We start from the raw sequence: 19,499 nt of genomic DNA, 5'->3' as shown, positions 1-19,499 counted from the left end.
ACACGTTTTCCTACACGGAACTGTAAGAACTTATGTACAGTCAACCCACCTTCTTGTAACTGGAGAGAATTGCATGCATATTTATGCACATCTTATTAGGCAGGGTAACTGTATGAACTTGTGTGTGTGTATTCAGTTACTGCACACGAGTTCACCATTTGCACTGAATGCAGAAAACTCATGTTTTCCTCACAATTACAAAGAATTAGCTTTGGATTATCCCTCTGAAACACAGACCACGGTGCTTTAGAGGGAAAATAAAAAGCTAATTCTGGTTAATCAGTGCCTCAAATCTCCTGACTGCAGGCAGTGAAGACAGATGCAACGACGTCTTGATGAATTACTGAGAATAATACAAGAATTACTAACCTAGAGATCGTTGTATATCAGCATTCTGTTACAATAAATGCAGCCAAGTTTAGGCTTCTGAATTAGGAGGGTTTGTTACTTATTATGTTGCCTTTACTCATGAGAAAAATATGGGAAAGCCAAAGCGTAATCACAGGCCAAAGCAGCAATAGATTCTGTAAGATTAAACTGCTGTTTACAAGCTTATTTTCCCCTCTTCCCTTTACTGATATGTAAAGAAGCCTTCAAACAAGTCCAGACGTGGTGCCGTTTCCACTGACTGTGTTGCAAGAAAGCACTGCACCCATCTTGAAGTGCTTCGGTTTGTAATTGCCTCACTGCACACAGATCACAGCACATTTCAAACACGTATAAAGCCACGCTCCCAAGAGCAGAGCTCTGTCTGCACACCAGGGTCCGTCCTAAGAACGCTGATGGTGCTGGTGAGAGGATGCACCTAACCATAACCATAGCTACTACATTTTTCAAGCCAAAGACTTTAATAGGCAAAGTCACCTGAAAGAAGCAGGAATTGGAGCTTTTTCAAACCTTTCAGTTCAGGCCAATGTTGCACATGAAAATTAAGTATTTCACTCACAGCCAAATATGTTCTTGTACTGTAATAAGTTTACCTGGAGTAGATTTAAGACATCACACCTAGGCTAAACGTAAGCAAATCACCAGAAAGGTGCTTTCCATAGTGCACAGCATGTTTGTTTTCCAATGCAGCTACGCAAGGTAAACTAATAAAACCATGCTGCGCACTACATTAGCAATCTTAACTACCTTGCTGTGGTATGGATGATAAAACTGACAATGCCTAGCCTTCCTAAAATACTCCTTTTATTGCAGGGCACTGAATACACCCTGCAACACGTTTAAAAGGATTTCTATTTTCCAGCGACATTAAGCCATTCTCTGGAGGAAAAAAAAGGACATAAGGCAATTGGGCAAGGTTATAAAATTATACAGCAATTCAAAGCTACGGCAAATGAGTGGACTCTAAATGACTGTTTTCTTGGAGCAAGGACTATCTTAGTCATACATGAATTCACACAGTAAGAAAAAGAATCCCTCTGTACACAATATTATGCGGACTCTTCATATAGGAAAAAGCTTCTCCCTCAACAGAAGTCCATAATGACACACAAGCTTTATCACAATCAATGGGACACTAAAGCTACATATGCATATAAGCTTACAGTGAACTCTCAAATGGAAGCACTAAAAGCAAGGACAACTGGCAGCACTGCAATGCTATCCTGTTCTAAGACAATTACTAATTCTGTGATTTAAGCCTTCCATTTTTCATTCCTAAACAGTATTACATCATTTAAAAATACAAAATCTATGCATTTTCACATACATTAGATGTTCCCATAACTACCCAATTTCACCTGCCAAGTAGCCATTTTTAGACGAGTTTACCATGAAAGTAGTTTGGCACATATTGCACATGTTACAGCGACTAGTGGTGGAACTTTTCCATAGGACAACAGAGAATAACCTAAAAATGGATCCTGAAAATAAGAATTATTTGTTAGATGGATTCTGTTGGGCTTCAGAGGATTTCTTAGCTTGACTTCCCAATCTTGTCAAAATTAAGTTTACTACCCTTAGTAAAGGTCTTTTGTGTCTGCTAAGAAAAATTAAGCACTACACATCCATAAAAAGCTTATCCTGCACTGCCATCACATTATCAGTTTGCAACTATGTGCTGTCAGGGTAAAGGCAATATGAGGCTAAAGGACTTCCAAGATATTTTAAGAAACAACACAAATGTGTTAATTGGATGGTTGTTCTAAAATGCTGAGCCAGACCTTTGTCATCCATTATACACACACACACACTTCTACAGATACAGCTCTCTTTGAAACCAGGTATATTATTGTTTTTATATATACATCTGTTAAAAGAAAGACTGAAAACAAAAGATACCCTTGGCAGTGAAATTCAGGCTGGGATGGAGGTAGCCCTTAGGTTTCCTCAAGTTCTTTTTAATTCTTTTTCATCTTTACCATTAAGAAAACAAAGAATGAACATGTAAAAGGTGGCAGAAGCCTTCACTTTCAAAGAAAATGAATAGCTAAAAATACATACTGTAAAATATAGCATAGATATCAACATGGATACGCAATGATCTCCACATTTGGTCTGGATGGTCACACCAAGTGTGTGACCAAGTGTGACCAAAGCAAGATTTATTAAGCATATTTAATATGCACTCAGACATAAAACTACTGCAGAGATCAAAACCAAGAAGACAAGTTTTAGCATAAACACAGTAGCAAGATTCCTTTCTAGAGCCTAAATCTAGCAATAATGTTTTGTAAATAAGAAAAAAAGGTAAATGCATTACATTGGACAAACTCCTAACAGCAAAACTCAAAATGAAGCAGGTTTGATAATGACTTTCCCATGCATTTCAAGGCTGCTGTCTTACCATAAAAGAGTACAGTTTATACAAGATTACCAGAAATATTCCCATTTATTTACTTTGATTCACTCCATATAGAACCCTGAGACATTAAACCCTGAGGGGTTCAGCAATGCTCCAGGCTGAGCTGCTTGGCACAAACCAACTCTTGTCTTCCTTAACTCAGGAACATCCAATACTGGATGAAAAGTTTACATGAATTTATGCTTCAGAATTTTTAGGAAGATGAAATATATTGTAGGACCTAAACCTTCCTGCAGTCACTGATGAAAGGAAATCTGCCTTCTGAATAGAACACCAATTCACGTCACATACAAATAGTAAACCTTTAAAATATTGTTAAATTTCACTAACTGCTGAAATGAGCTTTAAGCAAATTACCAAGTAGCACAGATGTAGATAATATAAACATGGATGACATCTAGATGAGTGTAAAGACTATTAAAGAAGCATTTGCATTGTTTTTAAGAAAAAGGTTCAAAGCTTTTCTATATAACATTCCATTGCAACACCTGTGATATAAGGAAGACGCATGTGATGCAATTTAGTCGATTCCTGTAGACTAAATAAGGAAAGGAAGATAACAAAGGACTCTCAGTTACAAAAACACACAGTAAAGTACCACATTAGATCCATTTATCTGCAGAAGTTCAGAATCTCTTGTCTGGCAAAGTACAAGGTCTATTTGGCTGAGAGTTTATTGGGACTCCTGGAGCAACTATTGTAAAGGTACAGAGAAAGCCATTCATTCCATTTAGTAGAGGAGGCTCTTCATGCTTTGAGCTGCAGTTTGACTAGATCAGTGTTTTTAATTTGTTTAGCGCATTCTGGCAAATGGATACAGGCTTTCCAACAGTACTTTCTTTGGATCTTGATCAAACATTAAAGAACTTTGGTCTTTCCATCAATTGCATGATTGTCATGATTGCCTGTGCTTTGCCCTCATCCACTTTTCTTCAAGAGATTCATAATGTAAAATACACACCTTAGTGCAATTACTGTTGCCCTCTTCAAAAAACCGTCCTATGCTACCATCAGCCACCACCAATATTCTAAGAATCACAGAAATGTATCAAAACTGATCTTCAGCCTCTCATTAATCCCTCCAAACCCTCTTTTGTAAGCACAGCTTATCTCCATATGGCATCCCTCATCAGTCAACACAATTCACAGGACTATTTGGAAAATCACTCACAGCACAGGATTGCCTGGCCTATTAAGGAGACCAAAGTCGACCATTACCTCAGCACCATACTTAAAATGGAAATTGCTGCTTGGAGCAAGTGGTAATACACAGATGAATAAAAGACTGAAAAGAGCACTAAACTCAGAGTGATACATCAGTGTAGGGTGATGCTCCCAATTTCTTCTCTCCCTGAAAACTCAAATACTGTTGCAAACCAAGACTTCAGGCTACATATTAGCAATACATACCTCCAGTACTACTACTTTTTAACTACTAACCATTAATAAATTGTCTACATTCAACTAAAAAAAAGTGTACTTAATCTCATATACATGAAACACAGCTACCATTATTTTCCTGTAGACATATAAACAGTTCAGAGAGTAAGGGAGCAGCCAATCCTCTGCAATGAAGTCACAGTCAGTCAGAATGACAGCTGCTATTATTTAGTGATCCAGTAAAAATAGAAATTGAAACCATCACATTTAATCTGCCTTCTCAACAAGACCTTCAGAGAAAGGGACAAGATGACAAATGGGGTGTGTTTCTATCAAAAACCTACAATCTCAGTGATAAGAGTCCACCAGGAAAAAATTGGCAAGCTGCTCACCATGAAGTACTGCGTCCTCTGGGCTCCTCAGTTCAAGAAAGACAGGAAACTTCACAGTCTGGTGGAGGGTTACAAAGATGATTAGGGGCCTGCAGCACCTCCTCTATGAGAAAAGGATGAGAAACCTGGGACTGCTCAGCCTGGAGAACAGAAGATTGGGGGGTGGGTCTTACATACGCTGCTACATACTTGAAAGGAGGGAGTCAAATGAATAAGGCCAGGCTCTCTTCAGTTGTGCTTGATGACATTACAAGGGGCATCCAGTACAAACTGAAACATAAGTTTCATAATTGTGGGGAAAATAAAAAAAACTACTTTGAGAGTGAAGGAGCACTGGAACAGGCTGCCCAGAGAGGCTGTGGAGTCTCCTCTGGAGAGGAGACCTCCTCAAAACCCACCTGGATGCTTTCCTGTATAACCTACTCTAGGGAACCTGCATTATCAGGGGGGAGTTAGGCTAGTTGATTTCCAGAGGTCCTTTTTCTGTGATTCTGATTAACAGAATCAATTCTGTGATTCTGTTAATAATCTTCATGCAATTGATAATGCATCAAAGCAGTAGTTATCTCAGTCCTTTTATCCAGCTGTTCCACCTAAGCAATGACAAGCTGAAAACCACCATGCTCCCTCTTTCTAAAAAGCTATGTCTGAAAAAATAGGAAGTGCAAAGACGCAAATCACACATCAAGAGACGAGACAATCGCAAGACAAAACATGAGCTTTCAAGCATTCTGAAATAGACCTGCAGCAGCAGACTACAAAGCAAATTTAAGAACAAAAAGATAACAATACCAACAAAAACCAACATGCAAAAACATCCATACCAATAAGTGCTTGCAGCCTTGATATTTAGAAACAATTGTTAAAAGGAGGGGGAGGGGAGAACAGAGGAACACAAAACAATAGTCCTGGGCACAGATACTTGAGGTATCTAAATGAAGACTAAGGAAGACTTTGGACCTTTGGGATTATTTCTAGAAAACAGAGCTAAAACATACAGAAAGAATATCTTCCACCACAGAAAGCCATAGGCAGTCCAGACTTCCAACCCTCAGAACGCTCACTGTACATAACTCAGTTCCTGTATAACAAAATTTCTAGTACTTCACATTATGCAGAACATTCTAAATATATGAATTCAAGTTTCAACCATCACCTATCAATTCCCAGCTGCTCAGTACAATTTCTCGTACTAGCTTTAAAACTCTTGGTCATGAAAGCAAAGTGATTCAGTTTGCTGATGGATAAAAAAAGATTTTCACGTTTTCTACTCGGCTCATTTCCTACTTGTTTAACATACCAAATCATCTCAGTGCAGACTGGGACAAACCTAGATACAAGGCTGAATGTGAAGCAAGAGGCTGGAAAGATAAGAACAAGTTCTTCCTTTTGAGTGACAGTTAACTAGAACGCTAACTAGCTGGAAACCTGCGCCGTTCATCTCATCTCTAAAGATGCAACACTGTGCACTGGAGGACTGCACAAATGCTATCCAGATAATAGTGTAGTCCTGGGAAGAGAAAGGGCCCAGAATATTCCATCTGAAAAGATGAAACTTTGATCTTCTTGACAGAATCCACTCAGAAGTGCTCAAACAGAATAGGTTCCTCTACTGCTGAAGACAAGACAGGATTTTAAAGGACTTACTGTGGAGATTTTAAATACCAGAAAACAGAGCAGCAAAAGAGAAGTTAGTGTCACAAAACTGATTAAAAGGCAAACACTTTTTTTTTTTTTTTTTTTTTTAAAGTAGTTAAGACCTGGAAGAAAAAATATGGCATGAGAATAAAACAATCCTCACTGCTGACATCACAGTAAAAATAAACAGCAGTAGCTAAATATTTTCAAATTGGTCTTTCTGAATTATGCTTTAATACAGCAAAAGAAAGGATTGGATTTTTACTCCTCTAATTACTTTAAGGTATTTATGAGCCTGTTGGTCTGCCTGGAAACAACAGGCCAACAAGTACTAGCATTACAAATGAAATCCCAAATCAACCCTCTCGCTTGGAATGGAATATTACAGTGGCCATTTAGTTTTCTTTATTCAGTTCTATTCAGCTGCCTTTTTACAATGATGAGGATTCGTGAGACTCCATTCTATGTGTACAGTGCAACAGAACGCTGAACTCTTTATCAAGGAGGCAAAAACTACAGCAGCTTTCCCCAACAAAGGTAGGTATTATGTAACTCCATAATCACAAAGCAACAAGACATATTTGAAAAACACGAGTGCCGCACGTAGCTTTTTCCTGTTTCTTCTTTTAAACTATTTTAACAAATGTCTACATTAACAACAACAGAAGCAAAAACCTCATCAAAACGTCTTAATATTCATTATACCTAAATTTCTCATGGCAAGTGTTTGTCTAATCTGAAGACTCTTCATAACATACAAGTGCATTAAAAACCAAACTTTTCACAAAGAGTTTTTTCAGATATCACGGAAGAGTCTTTTTCCAAAACAGAAGCCAACACATCTTAAAGATAAACTAATCCAAACTGAAAGTAACTGTAAGTTTCATTGAACAATCAATGCTAATCAAATAACAGAAACTCTCTTTCCCCTAAATGTAAACAAACATCTGAAACTCCCACTGCCTGCTGATATATAAACCATTTGTCAAACAATGAAGAACCACAGTATGGAACTATTTAAAAATCTATGAGAAATGAAAAGGAATCTCACAGCTCCTTTATTTATTCCATCTTAAGTTTTTCATCTTAAGTTTTCTAAAGATATCATTTTCTTTGCAACAGGTGTTGTCTGGAGGAAAGAAAAGACACCTCAATACTACAGAAATCCCTTCCTGGATATCCATCACAGCTTTTAGGAAGTACGGAGAGCTTTGTCTCAAGAGCAGCTGGATGTAATGCACAGCGCTCCTGCACTCCACCACGAAAAGGTCCACACGTACTTATATTCAAGGGTAGTAATCTATTTTAAAACAAGAATTTATTGTGTTATAGTAGAAAGACACTAAACACAAAAACAAAGTGTTTAACAACATTAACATTGACACAAGATAAAAGCAAGATCATTTCAAGCCAATTCTGTAACCATTTCATGTCAGAAACTCCGAGTGAAAGAAAGTTACATACACAGGGTCACCCTATGGAAAGGATGGCATCACCTTCATCTAATTTAAACCCCCCACCATAGTACTGTCAGAATAGTTGCATTATTTTGAGGGCTTGACTGCTATATAGGCCTTGTCCTTGCCCTCTGTATATAGGAGAACTTACCAACAGATCTACAAGAGAACCAATGAATGCATGTCTACTGTAAACTAAAAGACTTGAGGTAAACTCCAATTTACCTTGGATTTCTTTTTCTCTTATTATAGAGGATTTCATTAAAGAGCAGCATGAATTTAGATAACTTCATCGTAGTCCACGTGATAGCAAAGATCAAAAAAAACCATAATGCTTTGCATTACATCGCACATCTCCAACAGAATACATACAGTATGTCATAAAGCTTCTTTGAAATCATGTATTGTAGAACGGCAATCCAACACAGGAAAAGATTTAAGTATCTGAGAAGATGCGCTTTAACCATTTCTTCAGTCACGTTACCTTGTATCAAGATAAGGTCTCTTCACTGTGGGCTATCTGAAAGGATCCACTATCTGGATCAATTGTATGAAAACACATGAATTTCTCGAAGATGTGACAATCCTTTCAATCAATAATAAAGAGCAGTTAACAAGAATATACAGCTTAAATATTCAGATCACTGCTCATTCATATGAAACACTTCCTAAAATAACAGATTTGATTAACTTAAAGCAATAAAATTTATCTAAATAAAAAGTTAGGAGCACAACTATTTCATTTGCTTAAAATGATTATTTTTGGCTCTTAAAAGAATCTGAATTCTAGATTTTAAAGGCTCTTTGTGAAAGCATATATACACACATCAAATTTATATAGATTTTACCATTGAGTTTTAAAGGCCAAGAGATATTTTCAATACAGTAGAAAAAATAGCAGTTCCTGAAGTATATCATAGCCTCACTTTAGTGACAATATCAATAATCGCTGTACAAAATACTTCTCCAAAGCAAATCCATTTGAACTCTATCCACCCTGAGTTATGCTACTCTGATTTGAAAAAAATTTTTGAACATCAGATAACAGAGAAGTATGTACAAGGCTATAAAATTTGTCAGTTATTATACAGCAGTTACAAAATTCAGTACTAACAGCCAATTCTGTTTGTTTGTTTTTCTAGTTATTCATTCTGGGTTGTGTCACTGTTGATTTTCTGGTTTTGTTTTGTTTTCAATCAAGTAGTTGCTTCATCTAAACATTCACATATTGACCACTTGATTCTTTATTTTTGAGTGCAACAATAAGGCAACAGTAAGAAAAAAAAAAAAGTCATAGAAATTTTGCATACGTGTAAAGGTATTAAGTTTATAAAAGTGCTTCCTAAAAAGATAACCTAATTGCAGTATCAAAATATTACAGAGTGGTGAGAACAACTATCTATCATTTCAATAAAATGTTGCTCCATAGAAAATACATCAATCTGGTTTTAGGCTTTTTCATCTTTCTTTTTTTTGGGGGGGGCAGGGGGGGGGGGGAGGGTAGGAAGGGGTGAAGTAGAAGCCTGGAAGAAAAACAAAACATAATGGTTGTGAGAGACAAGCAAGTTAAGAAAATATACTTTAGTCTAAACTTAAATAAGAAGGTCCACACTTTTTTGTCAAAACATTAAGCCTCTGTCAAAAATGTATTTTTTTTTTTCTTTTTATAGTACAGGATTAAAAGACAAGATGATGCTTACAAGGTAAAGAAATAATTTACATGAAAATATCTTCTGACAAAGCTTTTCAATCAAAATATTTTGTAACATTCAAACATGACATACAACAACAAAAGAAACAGTGAATGCAAACAAAAATGTTATATGATTTCTTTCAAACACATAAATAAATGAAATATTGGTGTAGGCAGTAGGGCTCATGCTGATGGCTAGCAGGAAATAACAGTGTGCAATCTATTTGGAAAAAGCTCTAAAGTACAAATTACAAGCCCAATTATGGACTGCAGCAAGTTCAGTTATATCACTGCCATCCTCTCTTATCTCCAAAATAAATTCTTGATTAAATCATTCATACCCTAAATTACTCATACCTTTGCTTCAGAGATATGAATAACTATATACAAAAAAGTAGTTTTATTTCACCATAGGGATAACATTGTACCTCCCTGCCAATGTCGCTTGAAAAACCTTCCATGTCAAAACAATTTGACAGCAGACAAACCACTTAATAAATATGCAATGACCTTATTACAGTCCTTCAGCTAAGCATGTTAACTCATGCTGCTAGTTTTGTGATCACAGTGCATAGAATCCAAATACAAAAGAATGGGGTGGCTTTTAAGGTAAAGGTCGATCCCTTGCTTATAATTCAAATATCTGAAACTTTCCTAAGTTCTATTACGCATCAATCTTTTTGTGGCAGGAGCAAAACCTTTCCCTGGTACAATGTCCATTGCCGGCAATGGATGCACCAAAACCGCCAAGGAGTTCAGTGTTATTGCACAATATATGAAGACCTGGAATTCTTCCAAAAGCTTAAAATAAAAATAATGGAATTATTCTGACATTTCTGGACACCTGCATTAATACTGTATGACTAATAAAAGCATGTCAGTTGCATGGACTGAACCAGCGATCAACATGCGCCCAGAATGCACACTAGTAAAAATGCAGTCAAAGGAAGTAGTCTTCTTTGCCTATAGGTCACTTCCAGTCAAAGGTTAAAGTTCAAAGACTGAATGATCAAAGTGCTCATTTTCTCAGTAGGACTATCTTCTGCTACGAGGATCACAAAATGGTGGCATCAACATGTGTCATCTTTAAAATAAAAATAAAAAGTATTTATGGTAAATATATAAACAGTCCAACTCCGAATTACCAAGGTGATGTATGCATAAGCAATTCCTGGCACAGAAATTAAGTCACAGTGGAAACACACCAATAGAAAGAGTTCACAATTCTGTTCAATAATGACTCAAAAAGAGATGAGAATATAAAATACACAATTTGCAAACTATTATCCACACATTCTTAAGTGTATTACCATTGGCAAGCAGTCAATTAAAAGGACAATAATTAGCACATTCGATATTTAGAAAGTCAATCATTAGGGAAAGGAAATACCAAATATGCTTAACATTTTGTCCCCCTTGAAGTAAAAGCAGGTCTACATCCATTTATGAAACTGAGACATCCTTTCACAAGGAACACACATCAGAAAGTGTCCGCAGAGTTGGTTTACCCAGATGCTTCCAATCTCAACACTTTATAGTTCTCAAGAATCAACACAAACTATAGCTGATCAACTCGTGCAAAAGCAATAGATCACTACTGTAACATTAAAACTTGAAATGTGAAAATATTTATATTCACTGAATTTTAAGTACTGGGGCTGGACCTATTAAAAAAGAATATAGTGAGCCAGAAGTTTCTGCACTACACTTTCATATTTAAGCATAAATATTTGCCTGAGGAAACTTACCCATTTAAACCTTTTATTCCACACATCAACCTACAAAATATTTGCAACTGGTAAAGGGAGATATTAAGCTTGTTAACAGAAAGCAAACTTACTACCTGGTAATTTTTAATGCACTTACTTGTAACCTGGCATACACAGAAAAGGCAGCCATGCAAACAGCATACGTTACTAAATCCATAAACAGTAAATATAGAAGTAGCAGCAAAAAGTGTTTTCTCAGTGAGAACGTAGAACTATGACCTCAATACTACTGCATATGGGGGGAAAAATAGTGCCTTTGTTTTGTTAAGAGGGGAAGGAACAAAAAAGTTATACATGTAAGGATAAAAAAAATGGGTAAGAATGCAAGAGAGACAAAAGAGGGTAAGAATGCAAGAGAGACAGAAGCGGTGTTTAAGCAGCATATCAGAAGTTTAGAAGAAATATCAGGGAAAACACCTACTACTACTACTAATAATAATAACATTAAAAAAAATAATCAAAGACCAAAAGCAGTAAGGAAGTGCTGGCTGAAAACAATCCCCACTGCCACGTACCTTTCCCTCCCCCCAATAAAATTCTACTTCTTGACAACACAAAAGAATAGACAACAGCTTTATGGAACCAATTTCAGCCTAGATGGCTACAAAAACCTTATCTGGAAGATTCCCTTTTATCTTTGACACAGCACAACTGACTCTAAGGAAGTCAATGTGAAATTCAATGTACAGCTGAAGGAGATGTTGAGTATGGCATATAACCTAGTAATTTTTTTTAGTTGTCAAAGAGATAATCACTAAGAGGAAGCAGGAGTTTTGAAAGAGGATGTTTGAAGACAATGAGTTTGTAACAAATAAGGGTCTATAACCATTTATGGAATAAGATGCTTTGTTGAGGGAGAGATGAAATGACAAGTTTTATCTAACAGACATTAGCAAGTTTTACTTTTTTAACTTATGAATTTAAAAAGATTAGAAGCTCAATAATCTTCTAATTAAGATCTTTGTAATTAGTAACTAAAAAGAAAGTAAAAACAAATGAAAATATGAAGTAAAACAGTTATTTAAATGAACTGACTTGTTTCCTTATCTCTTTGGTCACTTTTCTAGGTTACTCTGACTTAGCAGGTTTTCTGACTTACAGAAAACAACAACTTTGAAGTAACTAAATGATTTGTTCAATAGAATACAAGAAGCACAATTTTCTTTTCAAGCCACAATTATATAGAAACTTTCAGAGTAAAATAAACACTTCCCCCCCCCCATAGTCATTTGTTGTTTTGCTTACTTAACTCAAATTTCATTAATAAGAAACAAAAGTAGAATCTGTTCTACTTGAGAGAACTTCACTTCCCAAAAGATGACTGTAGTACCAATGCAAATTAAACAGGACTTATTTTAACTACAACATAAAGCCAATAAATGAAACTTAGCTTCAGTTCTCTTCAGAAATAATTAGCAAGTAAAAACAAAATTAAAATAGTAAATCAAAATGTTCCCAAAATTGCCAATAAAGATAAAGCAAACTCAAAATAATTAAGCACTGAAGACATTGCAAGAGAGAAAAAAAAAAAAACAGGAAAAGAAAAGAAAGTGAGTACTAGATAACCTAGAGAAGATGAAAAATCCAGCCTACTATCCTTGCAGAGAAAAGAGTGTAAGTATTACTGGAGTCACTTTCAAAAACAGCATTATTTACAACCATATGATAAACAGTCTTAAGTTTCTTAACTACTTAAATACCCTACGACATACAGCACTGGCCTTACTGCGATTGAAGTCAGCTTCTTTTAGAGAGACCACCAGAGCACCATGAGTAGCAGTTCCATTCTGTTCCACTTCCATTTATCAAAACAACCCATGGGCATCAGCAAGTATTATGAAACTCAAACATTTATTGTTAAGGCATCTCCAGGTTTTTAGGAATTTACGCATGAAAGCAGCCCTGTCTCTCCAGTCCTGCTATCTCAAACTACCTGACCTCACTTCACATACGGAACAGAACATTCCCCGGGGTGGAGACAGCAGAAAAATGAATGTCTTACGATGGATGCTTCAGCTAAAGGTAAGACCAGCTCCTCCCTGCATCATCTAAGTATATAGCATTTTCCTGCTCTTTCCCAACGACAAAGGCTTCTGATAACTACTATTTGATAGAATTTTCTTAGTGAAAGCCAAGAACTTATTAGTCAACAAGAGAAGAGAAAAGGAAACTATGCCTCTCTCTGTCCCTCCCATCCTGCCTTACTTTTTCCGGACCAGACAGAACTAGCACATACAGCCAACCCTAGCTCTGAGAAGATGACAAATGCTGAAGCAGAAAAAAGAGTCCACACAGGAAAAAGCCAGATAGAGAGCAGATGGCAAGGAAAAATAAACAACAACAACACGGCACCAGCACAACAGACACTATAGTATTAAGTAGAAAAATTTCAGTGCATAAATATTTATCGTGTACACGTAAAATCTTATTACTACACTTCTAAATATAAGTTCTTAAGAGTCTTTAAGTCACCCAACTGTCTCACACCGAAAATTCTGACTCAGAGCAGAATTAACTGAAAATATGTGGTTGTTAGAAACATATAAGTGTATTTCTACTGCAGTGAAAGCCTTAAAAGTGTTACTGCCAATACAAGAAAAAAACAAACACTTTTAGTTTAATTAAGGATTTCCTCCACCTAAAACTTAATACCTGTCACAAACTGAGACAACTGACAAGAACTATTACTCAAATTTAGTCCAACAATTAAAAACGTGAATCTGTGCTGTTTAAATTTTGGTTGGGAATTATGAAAATGAGATATACAGAAATTCACAGAATGCACAGCAAGTATCTGAGAAACAGCATTTCATAAACTTCTGAAATTAATGAGTTTAAGACATCCAATGCATTTACCCTTCATTCCCACATTTAAATTGTCTTCTGTTTAAAAAAACCTTCAAAATTCCTGATCCTAGTGAAATACTTACCATGATACCACCATTTTGTTTTCTTTGGATTCTTGTTACATGTTCTTACATAAAATGAGTTATCCGGAGGTCGCCTCTGAAACAGAAGAAAAGACCTACAAATAATCAAACAATCCCCATATATTAAATACATGAACCATTTAAGAAGTTAAGAAGTTTTCTTTACTAGGAGAGTGGTGAGGTACTGGAATAGGCTGCCCAGGGACACTGTGGATGCCCCGTCCCTGGAGGTGTTCAAGGCCAAGTTGGATGGAGCCCTGGACAACCTGATCTAGTAAATGTGGAAGTTTGGTGGCCCTGCCAGGCAGGGGTTTGGAGCTTCATGATCCTTGAGGTCCCTTCTAATGCAGGTCATTCTGTGATTCTGTGAAGTTCATGAAAGGTTATTTTATGAATGTAGTAAAACTAAGATGGCAAACAGGGATAGCCATCTTGCAAGAAAAATCTAGGTAATGGCTTTTACTGAGATAATCCCAGCTAAGATTTCATGAAAAATTCCAAATAGCCTGGAGAAAGACTGGGGTAGGAATACATGGGTGTTAGGAAGAATAAAGAAAGAGGAGAGCCCACGAGAAAGAAACAGCTTTTGATTAAAAAAATAAAAAAGAGAGAAATTCCTTCCCAGTTTTTATCTAGTTGTTCCATATTAGGTCCAGTTCAGACCCATAAATTCCAGCTTGGAATGGATGAAAAACAAACTTTGGTTAAATTGCCATCAACAAATGTCTGATCAGTATTTCATATTCTTTGGTTTTCTTCATAAGAGTCATCATGGGGCAAACTCATAGGCAGAGGATATAACAATCTGAGAGGTATTTTCCTACTAAAGTCACATGACTACAACTAACTGGGATATGTTAAATATGCATATCGGGTAAGCACAGATGTAGGAGCTCTGACCAAATTAACTTCCACACAAATTCAACTCCAAAACTAATGGTCAAGAGTAAAGGAGCAACCGCTTTTACAATAGAAGTCTGAACACCACTCATGTATGACCAAAAAGCAGCTTCAAATCGTTTACTTTTCTGAAATAAAAGTGATCAAAGTCAATAAAAATAGTACAACTGCAAAATCACAGATATCTGCAAAACAGACACTTCAAAAGTTGTTTTGAGTGGCCTTTAGAGACAAATAATTTTAACAGAGCTGCAAGAATTTGACTTTACGTGTTAAAATAAGATAATGACTTTGTACAAATATTCATTTACTCTTCTTCTCCAATAAAGCTGTACAAACAGGTTACCATAAAAAAAGTTACAAAATACTTACTGTACTATTTAGTTTGCAGTTCTAAATTAATACTTTCAAACAACAGAAATACAGATATAGCATGTTTGCCTATTTTAGAACTTCAGAAACAAACGAACAAAATCTTACTTTGCAGAGTAGAAAACTAATAATTTTCACTTATTCTACTCCAATGGTGCTTTTCAACATTCAGCACCATTCAGCATTCAGCACCATTCAGGAGGTGGAGACAACTCTGTCTATCGCAAGGGGGCTGGACCTAGATTATCTTTAAGGTCCCTTCCAAACCAAGCCACAGACTCTAGGACAAAAAAAAACCTCATACCTTTTCTTTGCAGCTGGAAAGCATGCTAATAATGCTAAGACAAACAGATTGCACTGAGAGAGCTGGAGACCAGTCTTCTGTTAGAATGGACAAACAGATATGACCATTGCTATAAACATGTGGATGAACAGGAATATTGTCACCAGTAAACATGACCTAAAAAAAAAGAAAAAACACCATAAATGTAATCTACTGTTCAACTTCTATTTAAAACTATGCAGTTTGTTCTGTTAAAAGCAGGTTCTGACATTTTCATTTTTGAGAAATAACACAATATACAGTATTATATTCATTCATTTTTCGAGATGTTAGTCAAAACGTAAAATGAAACGACAAAAGCCTTGTTAGCTAGTGAAGGTAAAGTAGCACAAATGGCTAAATGCAGCTTTTTTTCCCCATGAATAGTTACAAAACAAAAAGAACATAAAAGCAACAGATGCAGCAAACTGAAGCTTTTAAATCTTGCATCTTCAGTATTTTTTTCACATCCCAAGGAATACAGCTGCCTATTAGGAAGGTTTGATTCACAAATTAGTATTTCTATGGACACAATAGGATATAAATTCTGGACAACTCAAGAAGAAATTAACACACTAATCCTATTAGCTAGAACATAAAGGACTCTTACAACCACAGTGCACTATCACATAGGAAATATTTCAAGTTGTTATTTAAGTGGAATTTTCTTTTAACAGAAGCGAACAACAGAGAACAGCACTGAGAATCTCAACTTCTCTCTATTAAAAAATAATAAAGGTTAGAAAATCAATTTTGACAATTACTGCTCTTACAATAAGTTTGACAAAACCGTAAGATCAGCTCAGGACCAATGAAAAGGGAGTAAAAACCAGAATCCTCACAGCAGCATTATCCTCCTGAGCTCCTTATTCAACATAAGCACCGTAATCTTTTATAAAATGACATCATAAATCTCTACCACTCAAATCACAACATCTTCTTAAGATATTCTCAGTTCAGGTACGTGTACACACACTCCATCTCATTACTGACTACCAGAAAGAAGTTTCAACTTAATCACAAACGAGGTGAGAAAGATCAAGATGCTTTCCAAATGGCATGCGATTTTTTTTTTTAATGGCAGCGGAAAAAAGTGGATGCAGAATGATCTTTATCTGGTATTTCTTATGCACTGAAAAGCTTGCCTCTGTGACTTAATGAAGTATTTAATTTCTAACTAATGTTTCAATTTTACAAGAAAACCAGGACTAGGCATACTAGTAAGTAAAAGCATGCATGCTATAACAGACAACACTCAAGGCAGAAAACAATCAAGTGATTGAACAGGAGAAACATAAATTGTCAATTCAGAGGAAGTAGATTTATAGGAGAAAGAATTATAAATCAAGAGCTTTAAAAACAGAGAATTATTGTAAAGCAGCATGATGAAAATTTTAGCCACAACAAGAACTAAATAACCAGTGCTTTAATTCTTAACTGCCTTTTATGCTTACAAGGAAATAAATGCATTTGTTTATGTGTACTGATCTAGATTGCTGTTTTACAATAATTTTCATACATGCACATGTTAGATAAAGAGTACAAACAAGTACCCACTTGGAATCAAAGCAAAGTGGGTCTTATAGATCACCCATGAGGAGCTTACTGCAAACCTGACAAAATGCAGATGGGAATGGAACGTGCCAATTTGTTCCTTAAAACCTAAGACTGAAGAATCAGCATTTCTAGTTTTCACCTTAATCCTTAAAGATACGTATTTTTACAGTTTAAGTGACTGCCACAGCTCCTTGCTGGAGCTTCAACAACCATGAAAAAAGCAGAGATGACTCTTCTGAAACAGGGCCAGAACTAAAGCACTCTTGTTTCTTCTTTCTTTCATTCTCAGGAGAGCTGAAGGGATAGCTTAACACTTGCTTTCCTCCTACAAGCCTAACTTCTCTCAGGTAATGGACAGATGGATGTACAGAGCTCACTCTGCACCCTAGTAGTAATGCAGCCCCCCCAGTACTTAATGTTGTCATGAAAGCAGTAGCTTACACCTTAATTATAACCACTAGATTTGGCAGACCTCTCAGAGATGCCAGGTGTTTATGAGAATTCCTACCACATGAACAGTATTTTGATAGCCATATTAACAATGGTGGTAGAGAAGGTGGAAGAGGTTAAAAAAGGAACTAGAAGCTGAAGAGGAGACAAAAAAAAATCATTTATTGTTCACTCCTGTGCAGCAAGAAAAGGAACCTTCCTGCTATTGTGTTGCTCTTTCATAGTATATAAATAAAGAAACCTCAAGAATACACCATTCTTTCATCTTCCATGAAACTAAGTGGACTGTAGTAGGCACTACATCTCACTAAAGACTTGTTTCAATTTATGTTAAACATATTGTGCAGGTGTGTTTTTTCTAGAGGCAACTAAACCTCACCTTCGGATATACAAACAGCATTAATATTCAGCATGTGCCACACAATTATTACTTAGAGACAGAATTAAGTAGGAAGGAGGAAAGCAGATACCTGAGGCGAATCAAAAGGATATCGGCTACTGAACTTAAATAGAAGTTGAAATTTCTCCCCTTCATATAGTGTTCCTGGAGCACCTTCCATGTCTACAATCCACCTAAGAATGGAGAAACAAAATAGTATTATGCACCAACAGATTTTACTTGTGGAGCACGAGACAAATAAAATCAACTGCCATGCAGTCAATCTTCCAAACTCTCCATTAGTGTAGCTATTACAGAAGTGAATAATGCATCAAGCCCATATTTGAAAGAAACAAGCTTGGTATTTCATATACAGGCACTGCCACAGCACTGCAAATTATTATGACTTGAACTCATTACAGACTCATCAATTCTCTGTTACGTGACACACAGCTGACGTAGAAGACTTCCAAAGACTATTCTTATACAAAAATAGGCTTGGAACAAAACAGAGTAGCAGGCATGTTCCATGTTGCTTCTATTTTTCTGGCAAGGAATTCATCAATACAGTTTATTAAAATAAAATCTGCATCCCCAGGGAGAGAAGGAATGATGTTCCTGCACTTACATCTATGGAGAAGTCAGAAGCAAAATGCTACATAATCTGTCACACAGGGAAACCACAGAACTGTAAAGGTTCAGCATAAAAAATGAAAAGGTCATAGAAAATCAGAAATAGAAAATGGATGACTTGCAACTGTACTTTTTGCCTGTACCTGATCCTTCCATCACAACATGGAATAAACTGACATGTTTTGGTTTAAATTTAGGCAGAAAAAAAAAAAGGTTCTGTGCAGTGTTCATGACAAAAAGCAACACCTTGCTATGTCAATTCCATCACTTCAGAGTTCCGTTGATCATTTAGTACCATTCTTTGTAGAACTGCTTCCCCATTTTTGTCATTATTGACTGAATTTTACACATCTGAGGGATAAAGTAACATAAAGGTTTATCAAAAGACTACAAAAGCTCTCAGATAAGAACATTTAAATCAGTTGCAAGTGAAGCAGATGAGATTTTTCAGAACAGAAATACATTCAAAGAACAAGGTCTCTTTCAGCTCAAAGTTCAGATAATAGCACTCCCAGCCTCTCTCCATTCTGCCATCATGTAGGCTATCCCTGTATTTAAGTGGTGCACACTTCAAATAATCACAGAATGGTTTGAGTTGGAAGAGACCATTAAGATCATCTAGTTCCAACCCCTGCTATAGGCAGGGACACCTCCCTCTAGACCAGGCTGCTCAAAGCCACATCCATCCCAGGCTTGAATGTCTCCAGGGCAGGGGCAATTACAACCTTGCTGTTCCAGTGTCTCACCACCTTCCCAGTAAAGAATTTCATCCTACTATCTAGTCTAAATCTACCCTCTTCCAGTTTAAAGCCATTCCC

The 19,499-nt window shown here is 36.3% G+C and overlaps 1 protein-coding gene across 1 annotated transcript in view; it reads right to left on the bottom strand.

Annotated features, from left to right (window-relative positions):
* Positions 1-7,331: 7,331 nt before the first annotated feature.
* The window catches only part of UBE2W (ubiquitin conjugating enzyme E2 W), a 34,723-nt gene continuing 22,555 nt past the window's right edge, over positions 7,332-19,499 (bottom strand). Inside the window, exons 3-6 of the mRNA XM_072330101.1 lie at positions 18,140-18,242; positions 15,645-15,800; positions 14,069-14,144; positions 7,332-10,453 (exon numbers count right to left, since the gene is read on the bottom strand). Of these exons, the coding sequence (XP_072186202.1) occupies positions 10,440-10,453; positions 14,069-14,144; positions 15,645-15,800; positions 18,140-18,242 (349 nt within the window). The 3' untranslated portion in view covers positions 7,332-10,439. The remainder of the gene's footprint in view (positions 10,454-14,068; positions 14,145-15,644; positions 15,801-18,139; positions 18,243-19,499) is intronic.

The sequence above is a fragment of the Excalfactoria chinensis genome, chromosome 2 (assembly GCF_039878825.1).
Source record: "Excalfactoria chinensis isolate bCotChi1 chromosome 2, bCotChi1.hap2, whole genome shotgun sequence".
NCBI lineage: Eukaryota > Metazoa > Chordata > Aves > Galliformes > Phasianidae > Excalfactoria > Excalfactoria chinensis.
The sequence above is the reverse complement of the archived record's forward strand: the minus strand, read 5'-3'. Positions and strand labels throughout refer to the sequence as shown.